The following is a 22427-nucleotide window of genomic DNA, read 5'->3' as shown; positions in this document are numbered from 1 at the left end:
TATTATAAAATTTGAGGCAATAAATGCAGTTTTTCGAGTTCACTATTCCTCCAAATAGTTTCTTCTTGCTCTTATCTACACGTTTGCAGCAGATGTCAAAACAGTATTCGTATTGGTTTCAGAGTTACAGGCCCGATTTGTTTTAAAAATTCGTTCTTTAACCATGTTTAGATGAGGCCATAAAACCCGAACCCGATCTATGAAAACAAAACCCAAATATGGTTTTTGCCTATTGGCCCTCTACTTTCATAAAATTCTGGACAGAAGTTGTTTGCACGCGATTGGCTCCAAAATGTTGCACAGTGTTATGTGTCCAATTGTTCTTTGTTATGTACAGAGAGCTTTCAACAAGTTGATTCTGTACTTTGTAGTTGAATGGGATAACAACAACCACAATATTCACTGATCATTGAGAATGGGCAGTGCAAAACAGAAGCAACAACGGAACATTATTAACAAGTGAGCAAAGGCTATAGTCGGGACGGGGCAGACCATGTGATGCCCTACACCACTACCCCTGTGCATAAGCTTTTCACTGGTAAACATTTTTTTAGGGAATATAATCCGACTACCACCAAACATAATATGCCTCTTTCTCTCTGGGACCCCCATAAGCAACCAAAATTTCGTGACTATTCGACCAAAATTCCAACATGTAGCGCGATTTCGAAAAAAAAAATTGAAAAATGGGATGTATTACCGACTATTGCTATATCTCCATTATTTGGCCACCTACGCCAATCTACTTTGCATCGTTGTAAAAGTGAGATATTCTACTTTCATTGCCAGTCTTTGCTTTTGGAAGCAACATTAAAATCGCAAAAATGAAAAGTTGGGTTTTATTAGCGACTATTGCGATATATTCGTTTGACCACCTACGACAACCTACTATACATCGTTGTAAAGGTGATATTTTCTACTTTCATTAGCAGGTTTGCCTTTTATATACCCCTTTAGATGCGGAGATATTCGCTTTGAAATAAAACGTTGACTCTTCTCCAAATAAGTGCTTTGCCCATTCCGACCCCTGAATATTATCCGACCATCACCATCAATAGGCTTCTTCCCCTCCGGAACCCTTATCAACACCAAAATTTGGTGACGATTCGATCAAAATTGCGACCTGTAGCGTGATTACATGGTTTAGATGGACAGACAGACGAACGGACACACATAGCCAGATCGTCTCAGCTCGTCGAGACATTCATTTTTGTATATATAAGTATGGGTTTACAACCATTATTTCGATGCGTTACAAACTTTTTGGCCAAAACCAACTTATAATACACACATAGTGGTGTAGGGTATAAAAATTGTAGTCTTATCGTTTTTAACTAGCTGCACTTTTGACTTAAATTTGTTTTGGGGCATGTTAGTGTTAGTTTTGGAAAAATTTGCATTTGTTATCCTAACAGGGTTGCCATCTCCCACCACTTTCCCCGTGGTCTGGGGAATATCATAATACCTTCAAATCTAAAATTCCCCCTTATATACAAATTTAATTTATTAAATATTCATTCGGAAAGTGGTTTATATCAACCGTTCTTATGTTTGCCGAATAATAAAAAAGTTAAACAAATGAATATTGGTAAACACAATACATCATGGTGTAAATAATTTGAGGCCATCGACACATTGTGACTAAAAACGTTGGGGAAACTTTAAAAATAATGCGGATAGGAACTTCCAAGAACTAGTTGCGGTTCTCTTTGCCGATATACGCTCTAGATTCGTTCGTACATGTTCATGTTTTTAAAGTGACTTTGGATGACTTTTCAACTAATTTAAAGTAGTGCAGAAATGGACAATTGTCGACTTTTTCTGTGTTCAAAGTGGTTGATCTCTAGATCACTTTTCAACCAATTTATGTTCAGTTTAAAAATAATCCATTTATAATCAACCATTTTATCAACTGGTTGATAACAGTCCGACAGGGATATTCTGCGATATTTGTGCCTAACAATTAATTAACTGCAAGTTACCACGAAAAAAAGTTGTGACTTCATATAATAGAAGTTCAATAGAATTAGTAAATTATATCGAGCATTATAGTTTTACATTACATGTATATTCTTTAACTTTTACGAATGTACAGAATTGATTTGTGATTACATAACACTTTAGTAGCTTACAATAGAAACATCGCGTTAATTATTCGTATCATTAACCACTTTCATCTTTGTGTTTATTTCAGCTCGAGTCCATATTTTGTTGCAATTCAATTGTTTGAATAACAACAAAATATTTTAACCCTTTCGGTGATTCTATGCCATATGGCATAACCAGTTTTTGAAGCCCGTTTTAAGGCAAAATACTTATGAGCAATCTTTTTTTAATAATTTTGTATTTTTCCCTGAAGTGTTATCTAAAAATTATTCGACAAAAATGTTTGATTGGTGGACCCTATACATTGTTACGTCTCAAAGAGCAAGCGCTCCTCGTTCGATTTAAAATTTGCATGAAAATACCATCTTATAATTTTATATATTTTATTAACAAAAATATTTTTTTGTTAACTTTTTGTATTTAATTTAGTAGATAATCATTGCCTTAATAATTAAAACGAAAAAAAGATCCGAAATATAGCTCAATGGAGCTGCCAGATTTTTTATATTTCATACTATGCCATATGGCATAGATTTTTCCCAACGGAAATGTTTCACTTTGTTTGACTCCCAGATCTTCTATTGTAAAACCCCTAGATATTCTATAAGAAGACCTCCAGATCTTGTATAAATAGACCTCCAGGTCTTCTATAAGAAGACCTCCAGATCTTGTATAAGTAGACCTCCAGGTGTTCTATTCGAAGACTTCCAGGTCTCCAGATCCACCATAGGAAAACCTCCAGATGATGTATAAAAATTCTTGCAGATTTTCTAAAATAACTCCTCCAGATATTATATAAGATGGCCCCCACGTCTTCTACAAGCTGACCTCCAGCCCTTCTATAGGATGACATTCAGGACCTCTATAAGAAGTCCTCCAGTTTTTCTAAAAAAAGGCCTCAAATCTTCCATAAGAAGACCATAGGTTTTCTATAAGAAGACCCTAGCTTTTCTATAAGAAGACCCTAGGTTTTCTATAGGAAGACCCTAGGTCTTCTATAAGAGGCTTTAAATGTTCTAAAAGAAGACCTCCAGATATTCTATAAGAAGACCTTCTATGTGAAGACCCCAAAATCTTCTAATAGTAGACCTCCAGATATTCTATGAAAAACCTTCATGTCTTCTATAAGTAGACCTCCTGGTCTTCAATGAGAAGATCTTATGCTTTTCTATAAGAAGGGTCCCTGCTCTTCTATGAGCAGACCTCCTGCTCTTGTATAAGAAGACCTACTTCTCTTCTATAATAATACCTCCTGCCCTTCTATATACAAACGTCCTTCTCTTCTACGAGAAGACGCCCTGCTCTTCTATGAGCAGACCTCCTGCTCTTGTATAAGAAGTCCTCCTTCTCTTCTATAAGAAGACCTCCTGCCCTTCTATATGCAAACGTCCTGCTCTTATATGAAAAGACGTCCTGCTCTTCTATCAGAAGACGTCCTGCCCTTCTATATGCAAACGTCCTGCTCTTCTATGAAAAGGCGTCCTGCTCTTCAAGAAGAGGACCTCCTTCTCTTCTACGAGAAGACGTCCTGCTCTTCTATGAGCAGACCTCCTGCTCTTGTATAAGAAGACCTCCTTCTCTTCTATAAGAATACCTCCCGCCTTCTATATGCAAACGTCCTGCTCTTCTATGAAAAGACGCCCTGCTCTTCTATGAGCAGACCTCCTGCTCTTGTATAAGAAGACCTCCTTCTCTTCTATAAGAATACCTCCCGCCTTCTATATGCAAACGTCCTGCTCTTATATGAAAAGACGTCCTGCTCTTCTATCAGAAGACGTCCTGCCCTTCTATATGCAAACGTCCTGCTCTTCTATGAAAAGGCGTCCTGCTCTTCAAGGAGAGGACCTCCTGCTCTTCTATAAGAAGACCTCTTGCTCTACTATAAGAAGACCTCCTGCCCTTCTATAAGAAGACCTCCTGCCCTTCTATATGCAAACGTCCTGCTCTTCTATGTGAAAACATCCTATCCTTCTATGAGACGACCTTTTGCTTTTCCAGGAGAAGACATCCTGCCCTTCTATGAGAGGACCTTCTGCTCTTTTATGAGAAGACGTCCTGCTCTTCTATAAGAAGACCTCTTCCTCTTCTATAAGGCCTCCTGCTCTTCTGAAAGATGAAATTTAATTAAAAACTTGAATATTTTAGTTTTTTTTTTTTTTTTCCTTTAAATACATTCTATGCCATATGGCATAGTGTCCAAAAACCACTTTCCCAAACAAAATGTTAAAAAATTAGTTTTGATTATTCATATAGTGGGCTTAAGTATATATAAAATTGGAAAAATATATTTTTCAGATCAAAAACAAAAAAGAAGCACCGAAAGGGTTAAAGTGGATATGAAATTGATTAGTTGCGGGCGAAGGGTAGGGAATACTATAGTTTCAGTTGTCACCAAACAACTTCATCAGTTCCCTTTTTCGCCGACTCTGTATCGATAAACAGGTCAATAAAGCCATCTAGCAAATTAAATAAAATGAGAAATTTGCTGTATGGCCCTAATGCTGTTTACCCTACAATTTGAGTCGAACTAAAGAATTTCATATCCACCACTGTTTTTATGTCGTCTTTGCTTCGCAAAGAATACGAACATAGGAGTGTTGCTTCAATAAGCGGGGGTAAAAACAACATGTGGACATAAATTCACTTGTTGATATACAAAACGGGTTTTATATATTTTTATATATGCATATTAGGGTTGTGACTTTTTGACCTTTTCCCTCAAAAATGATTTCATGTAGCAAACATTAATTAAGTTTTTCTTGCCCATTAATGACTAAAATAACGTTTATTCTATTTAAGTAATAAAAAGGTTACACACTCAACCACTATCAAAAATGCTATGAAATGAAAAATATTTTCTCAAAAAATTATTTGCATTTTTAATAGGTAGTGTGTCATACCAACTGTTCGAATATGGAGTCAAGACATATTCAAAATTTGTCGATGCCACCACCTGTCCAATTTGGCTTAATGTTGCACGAATGAATGACATTTTGCCTATTATTGACTGTAATAACTTTTACCCCCATTATTATAAGTCTTCTTTTGTTATAGTTTGGATTTACCGAACAGATTTATAGCGTTCCGGTTAAGTTAAAGTTAAAAGTGACAATGGAATTTCAAGGAGGAGCTTCTTTTCATTAACTTTTAATGTGCAAATTATATTTTTAATGCCTCCAAATAAGTTTATTTTGCATTTTCAAATCCTCCTGATAGTAAATTATAACATGTAATAAAGGCTATTATTCTATTTAAATATTGGAAAAGGTCCCACACAAATAAAATTATATTTGGTAATATAATGGTGTAATTATATATGATAATGTAATGCTATTGTGATCAATTTAGGTTATGTCATGGCTCCAAAGCTTATAGTTATATATGTATCACCTTTAATGGACTTCAAAAGTTTGTCAAAAAAGGTCATGTATAAAAATGTTCAAAATTACTTTATGCGTGAGCTTTTTCTTCTTTAATCACCTTTTAGTTTTATCTAATCATAGGTAAAAACTCTTTAAAATATGATACAGGGATACGAGGTTGAAAAAAGTCAAAACCCTAATGTATATCACAAATGTTGTCAAATACTTCATATTCATTCCATTTCAAAACAAATGTTGATTTTTTTTCGCGCTACATCAAAGATTTTTGGTACATAGGTTAAGAAACAAATTCCCAGTTCGAATCCGCTCGCGAGCCAGTTTTTTGTTGATGCGGACAAAAGTTATGGCGGTTTTATTTTCGTTTTAAAGAAAAAATTATTATAAAAACGCTAATTATTTTACCGCGAGCAATTGCTACAAAAAGTTATCTGGAAGTGGCTTGAGTTAGTAGATTGCATAATGTTTGTTAAATGCTACTCAGTACTCGCGAAATGTATAAAAAATTGATAAATTATTGAATGTAAGTCAACTTTTTCAAAATAAATGTTCATTTCCCGCTATAGAATTACGAAAAAATTCGTATGGAAGCAAAACTTCACGGCGAATCAAATGAGACTAAAATCATACAGATTGGTATTATAGTTTCGATGTCACAACCAAAATAAACACATATTTTGGTTAAAAAGTAATTTTTTCAAATTCATTATGTCAGCATCGTTTAATGGTAGAAGCAGATCAAATTTTGAAAAGTATTACATTAGTTAGATGATCCTTATTTAGTTTGCTTCTACTTTTACTTTGACAGGAAAATCGGGAAAAGTTTGGTTTATTCACAAATCAAGAGAAAACAAATAAGACACGTTGGCTTCAACCCATTTTTACCTATTTTTTTTAACATAAATATAGCCACAGCTTCCACGCAAATTAACTTTTGATGCCAATATTTTTTGCCACGTCCAAAAACATCTCATTTTAGCCAAAAACATTTAATTTGTATAATATACAATCACAAGTCGCGTGTTCTAAAAGGGTAAACCTTGGCTTCAACTATGTTAAATTTTCAAAAATATTGGTGATATATGTATTTGTGTTACATACATGTATAATATATGTATATAGATACTGTACCGTAACTCACACGATATTAGATGCATTTACTATTTGTTATATAGGGTATATAAAACACTGCGATACAATATATTATGTGTTGGTAATTTTGTTAGTAACAAGCAAACTGAAGCCAAATGTTGAATTTTTGTTCTTTGAAAATAATACATCTTAAAAAGAAAAATCAAACGTCATATTATATTTTGTTATTGCTTAAACTTCGTTCAAAACAACTTACGATATGATTAGAAATTATAATTAGCACAACATCCAACCCTGTAAATCTCTTAAATGTTGGCATCGTTTTCTTATATCTCTATTCTGTCATTTAAATGTAAAACGTCAAATGTAAATAAAATGAATTCGGCCTCTTTTACTCGCGGTCATCGAAGGAACCATATCTCCGTTAACAAGGGAAGTAATAAAAATATATTTAAAACTAACTTGGTGTATTTATTTGTTACCCCGCTAAGGCAATCATTAGCCATTTGGTTGGCTTTTGTAGAAACTTTTGGAGCTTGTGTGCCTACCCCTCTCTCTAACAAGTTTTAAAGTTTTTAAACTGCCAGAAAGTGCCATGTAACTTTCTTCAGTTACATTTTGATATGAGAGAAGTCCCCCTTCTCATATAAGAGATGTTGTTGGAAAATACTTATTTCCAGCTTTCATAAGCTGATGGAATTCCTTCCAAACCCAATTGATATTTTTCTTTTTAAGCGTAAGCAATTGTTTTCCAAATTATAAATAATTTTTAAAAATCAATATATAGGTCTCAGACAGGTGCTAAGTAAATCGTCGACCATTAATTCGTCAAAATAGAATGTGAATCAGGAATATTACCCAGATTATTAATTCTCATATAAACTTCGTTAAATTGTGTATTCATACATGTCCGTAATTCAAGAATATAATTTAAATTTTAATCTGTTTATACAGTTGCTGTCACTCTTTATTAATAAGTGCGTTATTGTCATACACATATGTATGTAAGTAGTATGTACTTGATGAGTGAATGCACATATAAATATGTATACATTCTACATTTATAAGCGTTCAACTTACCCATTGCCATAGTCCCACTAACAGAAGGCGAACACACACCCATACTGGTGTAAAGGGCTGCTGAAGACGGTGGCGGAGGAGTTGTTTGCCTGCTACCTAGTACTGTTGGACAACCCGATGACTTGCCAATGCCACTGTTGCCGCCATGTCCCCCGGGCATCATTAAGCTATTATGCTGAGATGTCGAAGGCATCAGCATTGTGGTCGCCGTTCCATAATTTGTCGATGAGTGGTCACCCAAAGAGCCGTATGCACAGTTCGGTATGGGAGCATATGTCATGTACGACTTGAAGAGTAAATAATGGTAATAAAAGTAAACGAGAACAGGCATGAGAACAATACATTTAATAACTCTTAAGGCTAGTCAAACCCCACCCAAATGAGTGGAAGTCTGTCTTGCCCGTGAGACATGCTAATGAGCCATAAGTATAATCAGTAATGGTATTTACCTCGTTTCGATTGGAGACACTGGGAGCAGGCATTGGGCTGGTTAAATCAATGTCGGCATCTATGTCGGAGATATCATCGCCAAAAGAGCTATTCAGTTGCGTCTCACGTGTGGTTTCGTGCTGGTATTTTGCGTTATCGCCACCGCCTCCTCCTCCGCTGTTTCCCAATTTATCACTGAGATTCTTTTCATTGTTAGTGCCACTAGAAAGGCTGCTTTTGCGGCACGAACGCCTTCGCTGTAGGGTCAAACGGCCAATTACAAGTGTCAGGCAAAGCAGCATGCCGGCAGCGACAGATATGATTAAATAAAGATAAAATTGCTCCTGGTTTTCTGAAAGGACAACAACACAAGCAGGATATTAATATAAATATGAGGCCAATGCAATCAACGAGCAAATATGTCCATTGGTGTTAACAAAACAAAATTATTGACTTAATCATAAGGTTTTCTTTATAATCAACTCAAGTTTAATGGCGGCATTCTTTAACGCTGCACGCAATAATATTCATACACGATTAATTGTTCATTACGTGAGAAGCTAAACAAACCTTTTCACGCACGTAGCAGTTCACAGTCGCAAATGTTCGATGAAAATTAACGTTTTGATTAAGAATAACAAAGTTTTACCGGAGGGCATTATAAAAACGATACTTTGAAATCACAATCGATACAATTTTCCGTTTCAAGAATACAGAAGCTATTTTCGAAATGGTATAAATCTATACAAAATAAATCAATGTGTTGGTAATAGGTCTTGATCTTGGTTATTTGTTTCGTATAAATATGTTTGTTTGCAAAAGTTTAGTTTATTATGCAATTACCAGTTGATCCTGTAAGCCCAGGTGATGTATTCGCTTGCTGTCAATATACATCGTTGTTTTAAAAAATACTACAAAATATTTCAGTTCAATCAAAATATATTTATACAACTTCTTAACTTTATACATATTTTGTAATAATAATGTTTTGTTTTATAATTTTTGGTGGATTTCTCGCTACAAAAACGTTTGACATCTGGAGAAGTCTAAGGCCTGAACACGCCTTATTTGCCACCTTACTAAATTCGTCTTGGTTTAGTTGGTATCAAGGCGAATTTAGGAAGGTGATACACATGGTCCATTTAGTAAGTTTATTCACATGGCGAATTCAGGTCTTAGTCTTCATTTGCTGTCAAAAGTTTGTGTGCGAAGAATCCACCAAAGAAAAAGGAACGAAAGAATAAAATGTTCTAAGCAAAGCTTAAATTAAAGTATTGTACATATACATATAATATTGACAGAAATGATATACATATTTTTTATTTATTTGTGATTAAAAATATGTTTTGACAGCAAATGATACAAATTTTGGTGGTGTGGGTGGAGCCTTTTCTGATTTTTCCAAAGCATTCGACTTAGTCCATCATCATATATTACTGTCAGAATTGCAACATCGAGGAAATGAATTACAACTCTTTAAAAGCTATATTTTTACAATTCGTCGAAAACAACGGTGTTAAAGGAAATATTGGAATTTTTGAGCTTGAGGTACCACAGAGTCGTGCGCTGAGTCTGCTCCTGTTTACTTTATATCTTAATTAGGGTGTCTAGAAACCGGGTTTTCCAAACAAAACTGTTTGCGGTTAACCGAAATTTGCAATTTTTTCAGAAACCGGTTTTCGGGTTTCAAAAATTTTCAACACCGGTTAACCGGTTTAAACCGGTTTTGTAAAATAGGTACAAAATTGCTCATAATTGATAAATATTTGATTAAAAATGTGCGGAAAGGGGTAAATTAAGTATAACGACTTCATTATTATATAATAACCTCATAATATCCCTGTTATTTGACATTCAAACTCGAGTGGGGACCTCAAATTAAGACTGAAATTGTGATGTAAGAATAGTAAAAAACCTTACATATATAAAATTATGTACAAAAAGAATTAAGTTTAAATTTTATTAAGTCTGGATTCTCCCTCATGCGTTGAGAACCTCAACTTATAGTGGCGGAATCAAACATGCATTTTGTTACCGTTAGTTTACTGTACTGAATTAAAACGTATGAGTAACGTCATTCAAACTACCTTGTGACATTTCGTATACATAGTTTTTTTACAGATCGTTCAGTTTAACTAAATTGGCACAACTATACGTTTTACACAAAATATTTTTCAAATTTAAAGGTATCTGCCATTTACAACTTGACCCGTACCTTGTGTTAGTTAAGTTCAGTTTATTTTCAAGAATACAATTTTAATTTAATATTAAAAATATTAATATTTTTTTAAGCCGGTTAACCGACACAAATAACCGTTTTTTGGTTAACCGGAAATGATTTTTTTGGCGAAACCCGGTTTCGGTTTTGTAACCCAAAACCGGTTAACCGGTTTCGGTTTTGAACACCCTAATCTTAATGATATATCAAATATTAAACTGATCGGACATTTTATACTGAAAGGTCAATTGGAACATGATGCCAAAATATTAGTGGAATATTGTAGATTGAACAAACTGGTTACCAGTTCGAACAAAACTAAGATAATTCGATTTCAACCTCGCTGTTTACAAAATGACCCTAGATTTAGTATAACGATCGCTGAGATGGATCATGAAATGTCAATCGTTAAAATATTTAGGCATACACTTGCAGCATAACTTGACATGGAAAATTGCTTCTGTAATTGGTATCTTATATAAATTGAAAAATATATTCAATGTGAAAACCAAACTTTTGCTATATAATTCTCTTATTCAAAGAAACACCAATTATTTAAAATCACTCCAAAGAAAGCCGAAAAAAGCGCTGAATGTCGTATTCAATTTGCCAAGATTATTACATTTGAACAATTCAACAACATAGCTAAAACAAGTAAGAAAAGTCTATAGTCGGACGGAGCCGACCATGGGATACCCTATACCACTATCCCTGGACAATCGCTCTCCACGGAACTTCTTTTCAATGATTGTGAAAATTTAATTATCAAATATCAGAGATGTAATGTATAATACTTATTACCAACCCCAAAAAGTAATCTAGCATGACAAAGACATTTTTGTAGCAGGAAAGGAAAATTTAGTTCACACAAACTAAAATGTAATGAAACCCACTTATGTAATACTACTTCCGTTGTTTAACCGCTACGTTATTGAAAATGTTTACCAATTTCACACAAAAGTTTCAGTCCATTTAACCCGCTAAGTATTATCTGATCTTCACGTTGGTTCGTTCGCTTCTTCCTTATCATAAACTCAAACTTTGTTCAAAATTTTGCGGGTTATTATTTTGACCTGCAGAGCCGCTACAAAATTGGTTAACATTTTGTTTTTGGTCCATTTCATCCCCTGAACATTTCAAGATCATCACCAAAAACTAATCAATTCTATTCTGGCCCGAACCCAAAAATTCGTTACAATCGGTCCATAATTGAGGCCTTAAGCTTGTTTACAATTTTTAATGGACGGACATACATAGCTAAATCGCTTTATCTCGTCGAGATATGAATTTCGACATACCAAATAAGGGGGCTAGGACGAATATTTCGTGGTGTTACATAAACTTTTGGAGAAACAATAAGTAGCATGGGATAAAAATGTGGTTCTCTACACAGAACCCATTATATATTAGGCAGTAGGCCCGTTATCTGGCAAGCACTTTATTGCAATTTACATCAGAGGAAAGGTCAGTAGTTTTTTCCATATGTAGGCTACTTTGCGAAATATATATGTCCTCAAGGAATTAAAATATCGACCAAAAATAAATTTTTTATATTTTTCATACAAAAGTAATGGTCCATTCACCCGCTAAAGAATATCAGATCATCATTCAAAATTGTAGGCATATTTTTCGACCTATACTCTTACCCGGTGCAAAATTTCGTGACTATTGATGTATAATTGCGACTTCTAGCGAGTTTATTATTACACTACAAACAAATAACGGAATATATTAGGCTGTAACTCTGTTATCTGATCATGCACACCAACATAATTGGCATCAATTGAAAAGTCAAGCGTTCCACTTTCAAGTATATCTCACTTGTCCGGAATGTCACTTCCAGGAATTAAGATATAAGCTGTATATTAAAAATTTTCACAATTTTCACACAAAAGTTTTGGTCCATTTAACCCTCTAAATATTATCCGATCGCCATCTCAAATTGCAAGCTTCTCCTTTGTGATATACTCTTACCTTATTTAAAATTACGCGTTGATCGGACTATTATTGAGACCTACAGAGCCGCTAGAAAATTGGATAAATATTATGTTTTTGGTCCATTTCACCCGCTAAATATTTCACGATCATCACCAATAAGAATAGGGATCTATTCTGATCTGAACCCGACCTCCATACAAAATTTCGTGACGATCGGTCCATAATTGCGGCCTGGAGCGTGTTTACAATTTATAATGGACAGACGGACGGACGGACGGACGGACGGACGGACGGACGGACGGACGGACGGACTGACGGACGGACACACATCTCAAAATCGCTTTATCTCGTCGAGATATGAAGATTGGTATACCACATTGGGGGTCTCCGACGAATATTTCGCGGTGTTACATGAATTTTTACCAAAACAAACTTATAATACCCTTTTCCACATTGTGGTATAGGGTATAAATATTATTATTATTAAATTAAATCACTTTTATTAAATGATATAGAAGTGATTCTGATGTAATTTCATTTAATATTCTTGCAAACTATACTGCGTCGTTTGTAATACAGTATAGTCACGATAATCCGGACACTCGTTCATCCGTACAACGCGGTAATTCAGACACTAGAATTTTTTACATTGTAGACTCGGTAGTCCGGACATATCATATTTTTCGTACCTCGATAATCTGGACATCAATATTTTTTCCTATCTTGAGCATTAGATTCTTATTTATTGCATTGATGGTTTTGTTCTTAGCAATAGCAATTGGCGTATAAATAAAAAATAAGTTTTTCAAAGTTTTCCTAGTTCCCTTAAAAATCTATGTTGGATGTTCCTTACCTCTAGAAGTTCATTAGCCTTCTGATTAGTGAGAAAGTCCCTTGGGAGCATGCAATGTATTCCAAGGATATTTTATCTAGAAATGTTTGAAACAATTAAAGCGTTGGAATTAACAGCTTAGTTTTTAGATTTTTTAGATTCTCAAACTCATATGTTGAGTTGCCGACAAAAATCGGTAAAATAAAAACGCAAAATTATGAATGAAACGTTTAAATAAAAGTTAACAGCACTCTTCCTATAGGCAGAACTTAACGACCGGAATTATAAACAATTTAATTTTACCAATTTTACCGGTAACGCAAAAAATGAGTTGAAGAATCGCACATCTTGTATAGAAATTACAATAAATTATTTAAAAACGCATGACTCCTTTTATTTTCATTCTTTGACATACAAAATCACCGGCAACTACGGATTGTTGTATCGTATTCTCGTAATTATACAAACAATAGATTTAAATTCCATGGTCTTATTCCAACATTTATATAAAACAATACCTTTGTTGGTTTCGACGATAAGGTAAAGCCAGTTGCTGATATTCAGAAATGGCTAAAATATATTGACCATAATAAGATGAGTGCATTTGATTTCCGAAGTTATATTTCAAGTCGTAAGAAATTCATGTCCCATGGACACTGAAAATCAATATTTATATCCTTGAATAAAACTATGAAGAAATATACACCAATTGTAAAGAAGTTTTAAACTACAAAAATACACAGGAAATGCCACCTAAATTACGCTGGAGGAGTAAAATTAAGAAGTAAATTTGGTAGCCAGGAAAGCTGCTTAAAATGGTCGCTACCCGTGATATTTGTTTAATATGAACTCTGTTACCTTAGATGTCAGGTTATTATCTAGTTAACCTCCCATATTAATGATTTTAACTTACAAAATTAGGGTGCCACCGTGGTGCAATGGTATGCACACCCGCTTTCCACATATAGGGTCATGGGTTCGATTCCCCGGCCAGGCAACATCAAAACACTTTTCAACGGTGGCAAAATACCCCTCAGTAATGTTGGCGACATTTCCTGAGTATTTCAGCCATGTAAAACTTCTCTACAAAAGTGGTGTCTTAGACACGCCGTTCGGATTCGGCGATAAACTGTAGGTCCCATATCAAATAGCTAATATGAATCGGGGTGCACTAATTGATATGAGAGAAGTCTCCCTTGTCCCTTATGGGATGTTTGTGGAACAATTATTATATATAACTTACAAAATTACATATGTATTTTTGTGACTACTCGGTAAGCCGGACAATTCGATAATCCGGACATCGCCAAAACATGTGGTGTCCGGATTACCGAGACTACACTGTAAATCATATATATTTTAGTAGTTCGTCCCAACAAAGCCTTAAAGGCGTTGGGACAACATAAAAACTTTGTAATTGTTTAATTGGAATAAATAACATATTATAAAAGCTCTCAAATGATGTTCAAAACAGAAAAAGGGAGTTTACGAATGTCACTTTTATCGACTTTTCATTATTTACGTTTTTTCAAAACATATGCAAAATCTAAGACCGTTATATAAGTTATTAACAAATAAACGAATTAAAAAATGAAGAATATCTTGCAGTGACAAATGTGGAGACTCGTGTACACGTTTTAATAAAATTAAAATTGGTGACAAAATTAAATGGCAATAAGCGACAAGCGTTTTATTTGTGATATCATGAAGAAGAATATTCTTAATGGGGGTAAGATAATTTTTTTTGTTTTTAGTGCATTTATAAATAAAACACTGTAACTTTTTTTGGTTCTTCCTTTTTTATTATGTTATCCTAATATGATTCACTATTTATTTTTATATGCAATCCGATATGTTATTGTAATTATAATCATGTACTCCTCTATTATTGTACAAGAAAAAAAAAACGAAGAAATGTATTATATTTTGTAATTTTAAAAAGGAATACCATTATTGTAGCTGGCAAAATATGATGTAAAAGTTTCCAGGCTTAATTTTTAAGAGTTTGTGGTAGCCTAATTATTCCACTGACAGACCCAATAAATACAGTCTACACCAAATAACATACTTCTTTTTATATAATACAAGAGAAAAGTGTGGGGAATAAAATTATAGCTTTGTAGCAAAGACCCATGATCCAAATAAAAATGCAACCTGTCAAAATACATTGTTGAACTTTCAAATTGAAAAATTTATGGAATTTTTCACTAAACCGATTCGAATTGAAATTCGTTCGATCTACTTCCAAACTGTGTGTGTTTCCAATCAAACAAATATTTTCTACAATAATAGGAGTTTGGTATTAATTCGAACGATTTGGAATTCGAATCGTCTTAGAGAAATAGGCCTTTAGTTTTTTTTATAAATAATTTTTGAAATTAAAATGATTTGCTGCAAATATATTTCTGCTGTAGCACTGTGTTGTGTCATGGAACAAATCAATGTAAATAATAACTAAACATGAAATCGAGGCGAATGTTTTTTTCGCAGCAACAACAACTTTGGCAATAAATGGAGCTCCACAGTTGTATTTTCAAGTAAATTTATCCTTTGGACGACCTTCATTTTGGGCCATGCACGATTTCAGCTATTTTGACGATTTTTAGATGTTTTCGGCTCAACTTGGATGTAGTTTGGTATTTAGAGTTGCTAGTGGTAAAAAGAGTATCGATGAAAATATAGACGTAAGTATGTAGGTCTACGTTTGGGAATAACCCTTATATAACGGTACAGCTCATTTTCATGCAATTTAATGTTCCCCAATTTGCATGTAATTTGGGATTTATAGTTCCAAGTGTTAAATAAACTTCCTTACCAAAAATTATGGACATCTGTCCACGTTTTAGAATGTTCAAATTGGATTTTATTTGGTATTTAGGGTTTCCAGTAGTCAGAAACTTCCCCACCACAAATTATGGACATAGGTACTTTCGTTACAGAAAGCAGGATAAAATACAGATATGAATCTGTGGCAATTAACTCTTTTTGGATTTTAAATTCGTTAAATTTACATTTAAAGTATTATGAAGAAGTATGCATATATTTGTTGGAGCTAAGAGATTTTTTTTTAGTTTTTATCGCATTTGTAAATAAAACAATGTTACTTATTTTTTAGTTATTTCTTTTTTATTATATTATCCTATTATGGTTCGTTCAATATTTATCTCACTAGTTTTTTTTACACTATTTGCTTTTATATGCAAACCGATATGTTATTGTAATTATAATCCTGTACTCCTGTATTATTCTGCAGGAGAAACAAGAAGAGAAAGAATCAGTCTATGACTGTTCCAAAAAAAAATATTTTTTGAAATTTTGCCTGTAAGGGCGAAGATCATTTTTAATGATTTTTTATTAATTTTCTCGTTTAGAGTTAAGCTTGATGATCGGAAATTATTTGCAAGTGAAAAAGGAAAGTCAAGGGTTCGAACCCACATAGTCACCAAATTACGTTACCTGGTTTCATTGGTGGTAAAGCAAATCTTCGGACGTATCGACTATGTAATGGCTTCTCTGTCCTAGAACCTAGAACAAATCAACTTGTTTTTATTGGCTAACAACCACCACACACAACCAACCAAACCAGGGACAAATTTTGCTTCTTTTTATTAATGCTTTTATTTTGTATTATTGTAATTTACCGTTTCTTCTAATTATTTTCACTGTAGTTGTTATCGTCTTGTGAGCATAGCAGAACAATATGAATCATTTGTTCATACATTTTGAGTCTATCAGTACTAGGGTGAGATGTTAGATGTTGCCTTTATATTAAAGAAGTTAAAAAAATGTAGATGCGAACTATATCGTACGTAAACCTAGTTCTTTGGTTTGTCAGTTAACTAACAACAATTGTTGTGACTATGGTAGTTAAGCGTAAAGGGTGTGTTGTTGTGGTTTGTTGATATAGTCTCAATGTAATGGTGAGACGATGGTGGTGGTTGTGTTGTGGTTTGTTGATATAGTGTCAATGTGATGCTGAGACAATGAGACTATTTAAAAGAAAACGCGAACAAAGTTGAGAGCATTTACCAAACAAGAGAGAAAATATGAGAGAAAATAATGGAAATTTAGGGAAAAATAGGAAAGTGATTTTGCATCTCATGAAAATCTTACATATTTTTGAAAAATCGTGGCTTTGGGATGGATATCAGAAACTGCACATGTATCTTATGTGAGATACCTGTACAGTAATAAAAAACTACATCACGAACGAAAATATGTAAAAATACTTGAAATATTTTTTTCTGTGTACTAAAAACATCATTGCAAGATTTCAGCTGTTTTGAAGATTTTATAGATGTTTTCGGCTCAAATTGGTTGCAGTGTGGCATTTAGAGTTGCTAGTGGTAAAAAATTGCCTTTATATAACGGTACCGCCCCTTTCATGAATATTAATGTTTTATGTTTTTCGGCCCAATTTGGATGTAATGTGGCATTTATAGTTCCGATGGTAAAAAAAAATCTCCACAAAAAATTATGGGCATCGGTTCATGTTTTGGAATGTTCAAATTGGACATAGGTACTTTCGTAACAGAAAGAAGAATACATATCGTCACCATAAATGCCCGAAGACGTAACCCACACAATCAAAACTTCAAAGGAGAAGTAAAAAACGATATAAAATGAAAAACTGTTTTATAGAATATCAATCTTAGGATGGCGAGTATTTGGAGTATTATCAATCATGTACGAAGGGAATACGTAATGAAACTAAAACCGCGAAAACGATTGGTTTTAGGATCCGTCATTACAACAAAATCTGCAATTTTATCCCATTTTCCGAAAAGCCATTTCTTAAATAGGATAATTATTTTTTAACGTAGAAGCTTGAATTTGTGCTATAGCATGTGTTTCAGCTTTATGTATCAGATTCCATCAAAAAACGAATTTCGATTTTCAAGTGGCTTACGTCTTCGGACATTTATGGTAACGATATATTAATCTGTGGCAATTAACATTTTTTGTATTCTCAAAATCTTTATACCCTCAGCATTTATGCTAACGGGGGTATATATATTTTCAAATGGGCAAAATGTGCCTCATCGAAATAATGGTTTTAGACCCCAAGTATGTTTGGACGAAATGTGTTTCAGATAGTTTGGAGTCGATTTAGCCATGTCCGTCCGTCTGTCTGTCTGGCTGGCTGGTGCGCACGATAACTCTCGAACGAAGCAACCGATCGGGTCCAAAATTTGGCATTAGTAATATTTTGTCCTAAGTTCGAAGATGGGTCATATAGGTCCACTCCTTCCGGTACCTCCCCCACAAAAGTTCAAAAATGTTCGGAAAATTTGTGCGCATGATAATTCTTGAAGCGAGTAACCGATTTGGTCGATACTTTGCACATCGTGAAATTTTTACCAGACTTATATGAGGTTTCAATATGGACTCAATCAGTTCAGTTTAGGACCTGCTCTCGAATCGCTTTGATTTTTTTGTAGCAACTTTTATTTACTGCCCTCCATACGACGGTATAAGTTTTATCGGGACAAGTCCATATTTCCTGAGAAAATAGCCTGAAAGATGCATGAAACTCCTATGACGCCGTGTGTAGTGGTTAGAGCGCAAGATAACTTTCGAATGGATCCACCGATTCGGTCCAAAATTTGGAGTTCGTAATATTTTGTCCAAACTTAGTTTAAGTTCGAAGATAAGCCATATCGGTCCACCCCTTCAGGTACCTCCCCACAAAAGTTCAAAACACATATTGTTTAGCTGCCCAGCTAACCCCACTCACCTGTATCTTGATTCCTTATGGACGCAACCAGTCCAGGTTGCAGAATTCTTGAATCTGGATACAGAGGAACCTGAAAACTGAAATAATGCACGAACGAACACATTTGCGTTGCTACAACAACAGCAAAATTTCAAACAGGTTCGGAAAAATTGGAGTGCCCAATTAGGTCCATATTTTACATATCCTAATATATCTACCAGATATAGATCAGGTTCGAATATTGATCATATTTGGCCACTGCGTCGGGTAGCTCCCATACAAAATTAGGGATAAGTTCACTTTAAGACCAGCTCTCGAATCAATTTGATTTTTGTTGAAGCAACTTGCATTCGTTGCCTCCATTACGACTGTAAAAGTTTTTTCAGGGGCAAGTCCATACTTCTTGAGAAAACAGCCCGAAAGTTATAAAAAACCCATGTGGTACCATATGTAGTGGGTGGAGAGCACGATAATTCTCGAACTGGTCAACCGATTTGGTCTAAAATGTGGCCTTCGTCATATTTTGTCCAAACTTAGTTTCTGTTCGAAGATGGGCAAAACTGGTACACAACTTCTGATACTTCCCAACAATATTTAAAAAGTCACTAAAATGTTATGCACGATATCTCTTGAACGTGGCAACCAATTTGGTCGAAACTTTGGATCTCCTACTATTTTGCCGAAATTTAATTTAACTTCTAAAATGGCACATTGCGGTCCTTTCCTTAGGGTACCTCCCCCACAAAAGTTCAACATTTGTGTCTAAGTGCAGTTTAGGGTCTGTTCGAAGATCGTTTGGACATTATGTTTTCCGTAGACAAGTTCATACTTAGTAGCATACTGGTCCAAAAGTTATACGATGACCCACTGAAATAACTGGTAGGCGCGATATCTATAGAAAAGATATGACTTCCAAAATAAGATTCACTTCCATAATGGACTATGTCGGTCCATTCCTTCAAGTACCTCCTCAACAACGCAACACTTTTCAACTTTAATCCTAATCCACATTTTTGTCGGCAAGTTAAATGTCCAAAAATGGCCACAAAATTCACTCGATCTGTCCGTAGATGAAAGTTTCAATTCACATTGGCTGAGGGTACAGCTTTCTCAACTGACACTTTTTTACTTGTTAAATTTACATTTAAAGTATTATAAAGGAATATTTTAAAAATCTTCTTGTTTGTTATCAATAATTCGCTTAAATTACATTACAATAAATTTATTCGATATTACAATCAAAATAACAAGTAAAAAAATTGTCACTATTATAAAAGGTTCACCAATTTTAATGAATCCATCTACGAGTATTTTATCATGCTGTTATTTTATTAAAGCATATACTTTTTGGGATTTTTATAAATATGCATTGGAATGGGAAACCAACACCGAGTATATACAAACAGATGGCATGATTTTAACCTGGTTCTTCTCTGGTATTCGTGCCAATACCGCCCACCAAACCAACTGACCGCAAAAGTTGTTAATACCAGCTGTCGAATTTCTCAATTGGTTTCATCACAAAATGTTTTTATATAAAATAAAGAAATATTGGTTTATTTCAATTTATTTGACAAGTTCTTTTGTGGGTGTGATTACTACAAAAGGGATTTAAATAAAAAACACTAAATGAAAAAACTTATTGCATATGAATAATTTTGTCGTGCATAATAAGAATGATATGGCATATTGACAACAGTCCATTGTAAATAAGCACTTACATCTAAATGTTAAAAATTATTTTCCAAAATATATTTTTATGTCCGTTGTCATGATTAGTTAAATCGTAATGACAAGGTTAAGATTGCAGCATTACGATATATAGCGATTAATGCCAAGTCTTCGAAATAATGGTAGTAAAATGATTGCTAAAATCATGAACACTAGCAATGAACAATCATGAACATTAGCAGAATGCAACACTCACAAATGTTATCCACAATTATTTAGCAATACTCGAACTCCAAAGGAAAATAACTCACGTTTTATGTGAATGTATGCTCTTATCCAATTGACGATGAAACCAATGACAGGGACGCGTTCAACTTCAACATCAACTGCTGTACAATTTAATCCAATCGGGCCCCAATCATCTTCCATCTGACAACGTTTGCGGTATATGTAATTCGTTGACGGCGACGACTCATCATTACCATCATCATCTATTGGCAATGTCGTTGGCACAGTTATTGTGCTGGTCGATTCTCCTTCTTTGTCATATTCTACTAATTTGTTTTTGTTGAAAATTTTCGACAGTTTGTGGAATAAGTCATTTTCATTTGTTTTCGATGAGTCCCCGTAGTCATTATTCTTATCGTTGACGTCTAGAAAATGTAACATAAAATACAATCACTGGGTGGCATTTACAATTCGTTTTGAACGCGTTCGATTTGATTGACATCGTCCTTGGGTAAGGACTATTAATTACACAGCCACAAGAAGCTGGTCGTCTGCGGAGGTTTAATGTGACTGTCTTTCAAATAGCATATCAATAAATCCGTCTAAGAACAGCAAATGCCAATGCCCAAATCATTGCAACTTTCTAAACTATGTATTGAGAAATTATTATTGTAATTAATACTGATATTCACGGAAATATAAGCATACATACAAATAAATAACAAAATAGATAATGAACATACACATACATATGTAGGTATGTATATGCATTTGTATATCTTACATTTTTGAGTGCTATTTGCTTTCACTTATTAATAAGAATACATTTGTATGAACTAAAGCTCTTGCTATTTGTTATTGTAAGCATGTATGGCATCATGCAATCCTAAGTTTGGGGAAAGTGTGTGAGTATAAATATGTAAGTATATGATTTTTTGGTAAGTTATTTTTATAATTCTACTATGTCATATCCATATCTTGTTTATCATTCTAATAAACATACGCACAAGGAATACAAAAGTCAGAAATACAGCTGAAACTGACAGTAATAATCGAATGTAAGCTGCTGAACTCATTGTAGAACAAGAACGGTATGTTAAGACAACCTGTAATTTAAATTTTTTTCTTATAGTTTTCCTATAATATACACAATATGTCTGTTCCAGAACCTGCATGAATCTACAAGTTTTTGCTAATATAACAATTTGTCCTTTATAATATCGAAAAATAGTAAAAATTAGTAGAATCTTGCATTTCTGCAACAGAACATATGATACCGATAAAAATAGTAAAAACTAATAGATTCTTGCAGTTCTGGAACAGAACAAATCTGTGTGTACTGTTAAAATAATATGCCAAACAATTTGAAAACAATCGAATTTAATTATTTTTAAAACTATTTGTTGAACAATTGTGTGAAGAAATTTTCCAGTTTTGTATTGGAATAAACATTTAATCATATCCACAACTGGACTACCTACAGAATAACTCGATCAGGAGGGTTGCCAGATCGGCTAAAAAGTAGTAGTAGTTTTGTAACTACTGAGAACTTCAAATGTCAAATTGCAGGTAGTTTGGTCAAAAAATGTTTCTAAAATCCTCAAAATACCTAAAATCAGGTGGTATTGTAATATGGTAGCTATACCGAAGCATGGACCTGTCTTGACAATTTTGGAGGGGAAGTTTTGTTAACACTGGGAACCTTAAATGCCAAATTACTGCTATATCCGAAAATAT

The 22427-nt window shown here is 34.0% G+C and overlaps 1 protein-coding gene across 2 annotated transcripts in view; it reads right to left on the bottom strand.

The window, feature by feature from the left end:
• LOC141406544 (uncharacterized) overlaps positions 1-22427 on the bottom strand; it is a 191139-nt gene that overhangs the window by 10759 nt on the left and 157953 nt on the right. The window contains exons 9-11 of one of the 2 annotated variants that reach the window (XM_073992190.1): positions 20774-21115; positions 8108-8439; positions 7659-7944 (exon numbers count right to left, since the gene is read on the bottom strand). In XM_073992190.1, the coding sequence (XP_073848291.1) occupies positions 7659-7944; positions 8108-8439; positions 20774-21115 (960 nt within the window). The remainder of the gene's footprint in view (positions 1-7658; positions 7945-8107; positions 8440-20773; positions 21116-22427) is intronic. The other variant, XM_073992200.1, reaches the window with a different exon arrangement.

This window comes from Musca autumnalis, unplaced genomic scaffold (assembly GCF_047663935.1).
Source record: "Musca autumnalis isolate F117 unplaced genomic scaffold, ASM4766393v1 scaffold_1, whole genome shotgun sequence".
NCBI classification, from domain to species: domain Eukaryota; kingdom Metazoa; phylum Arthropoda; class Insecta; order Diptera; family Muscidae; genus Musca; species Musca autumnalis.
The sequence above is the reverse complement of the archived record's forward strand: the minus strand, read 5'-3'. Positions and strand labels throughout refer to the sequence as shown.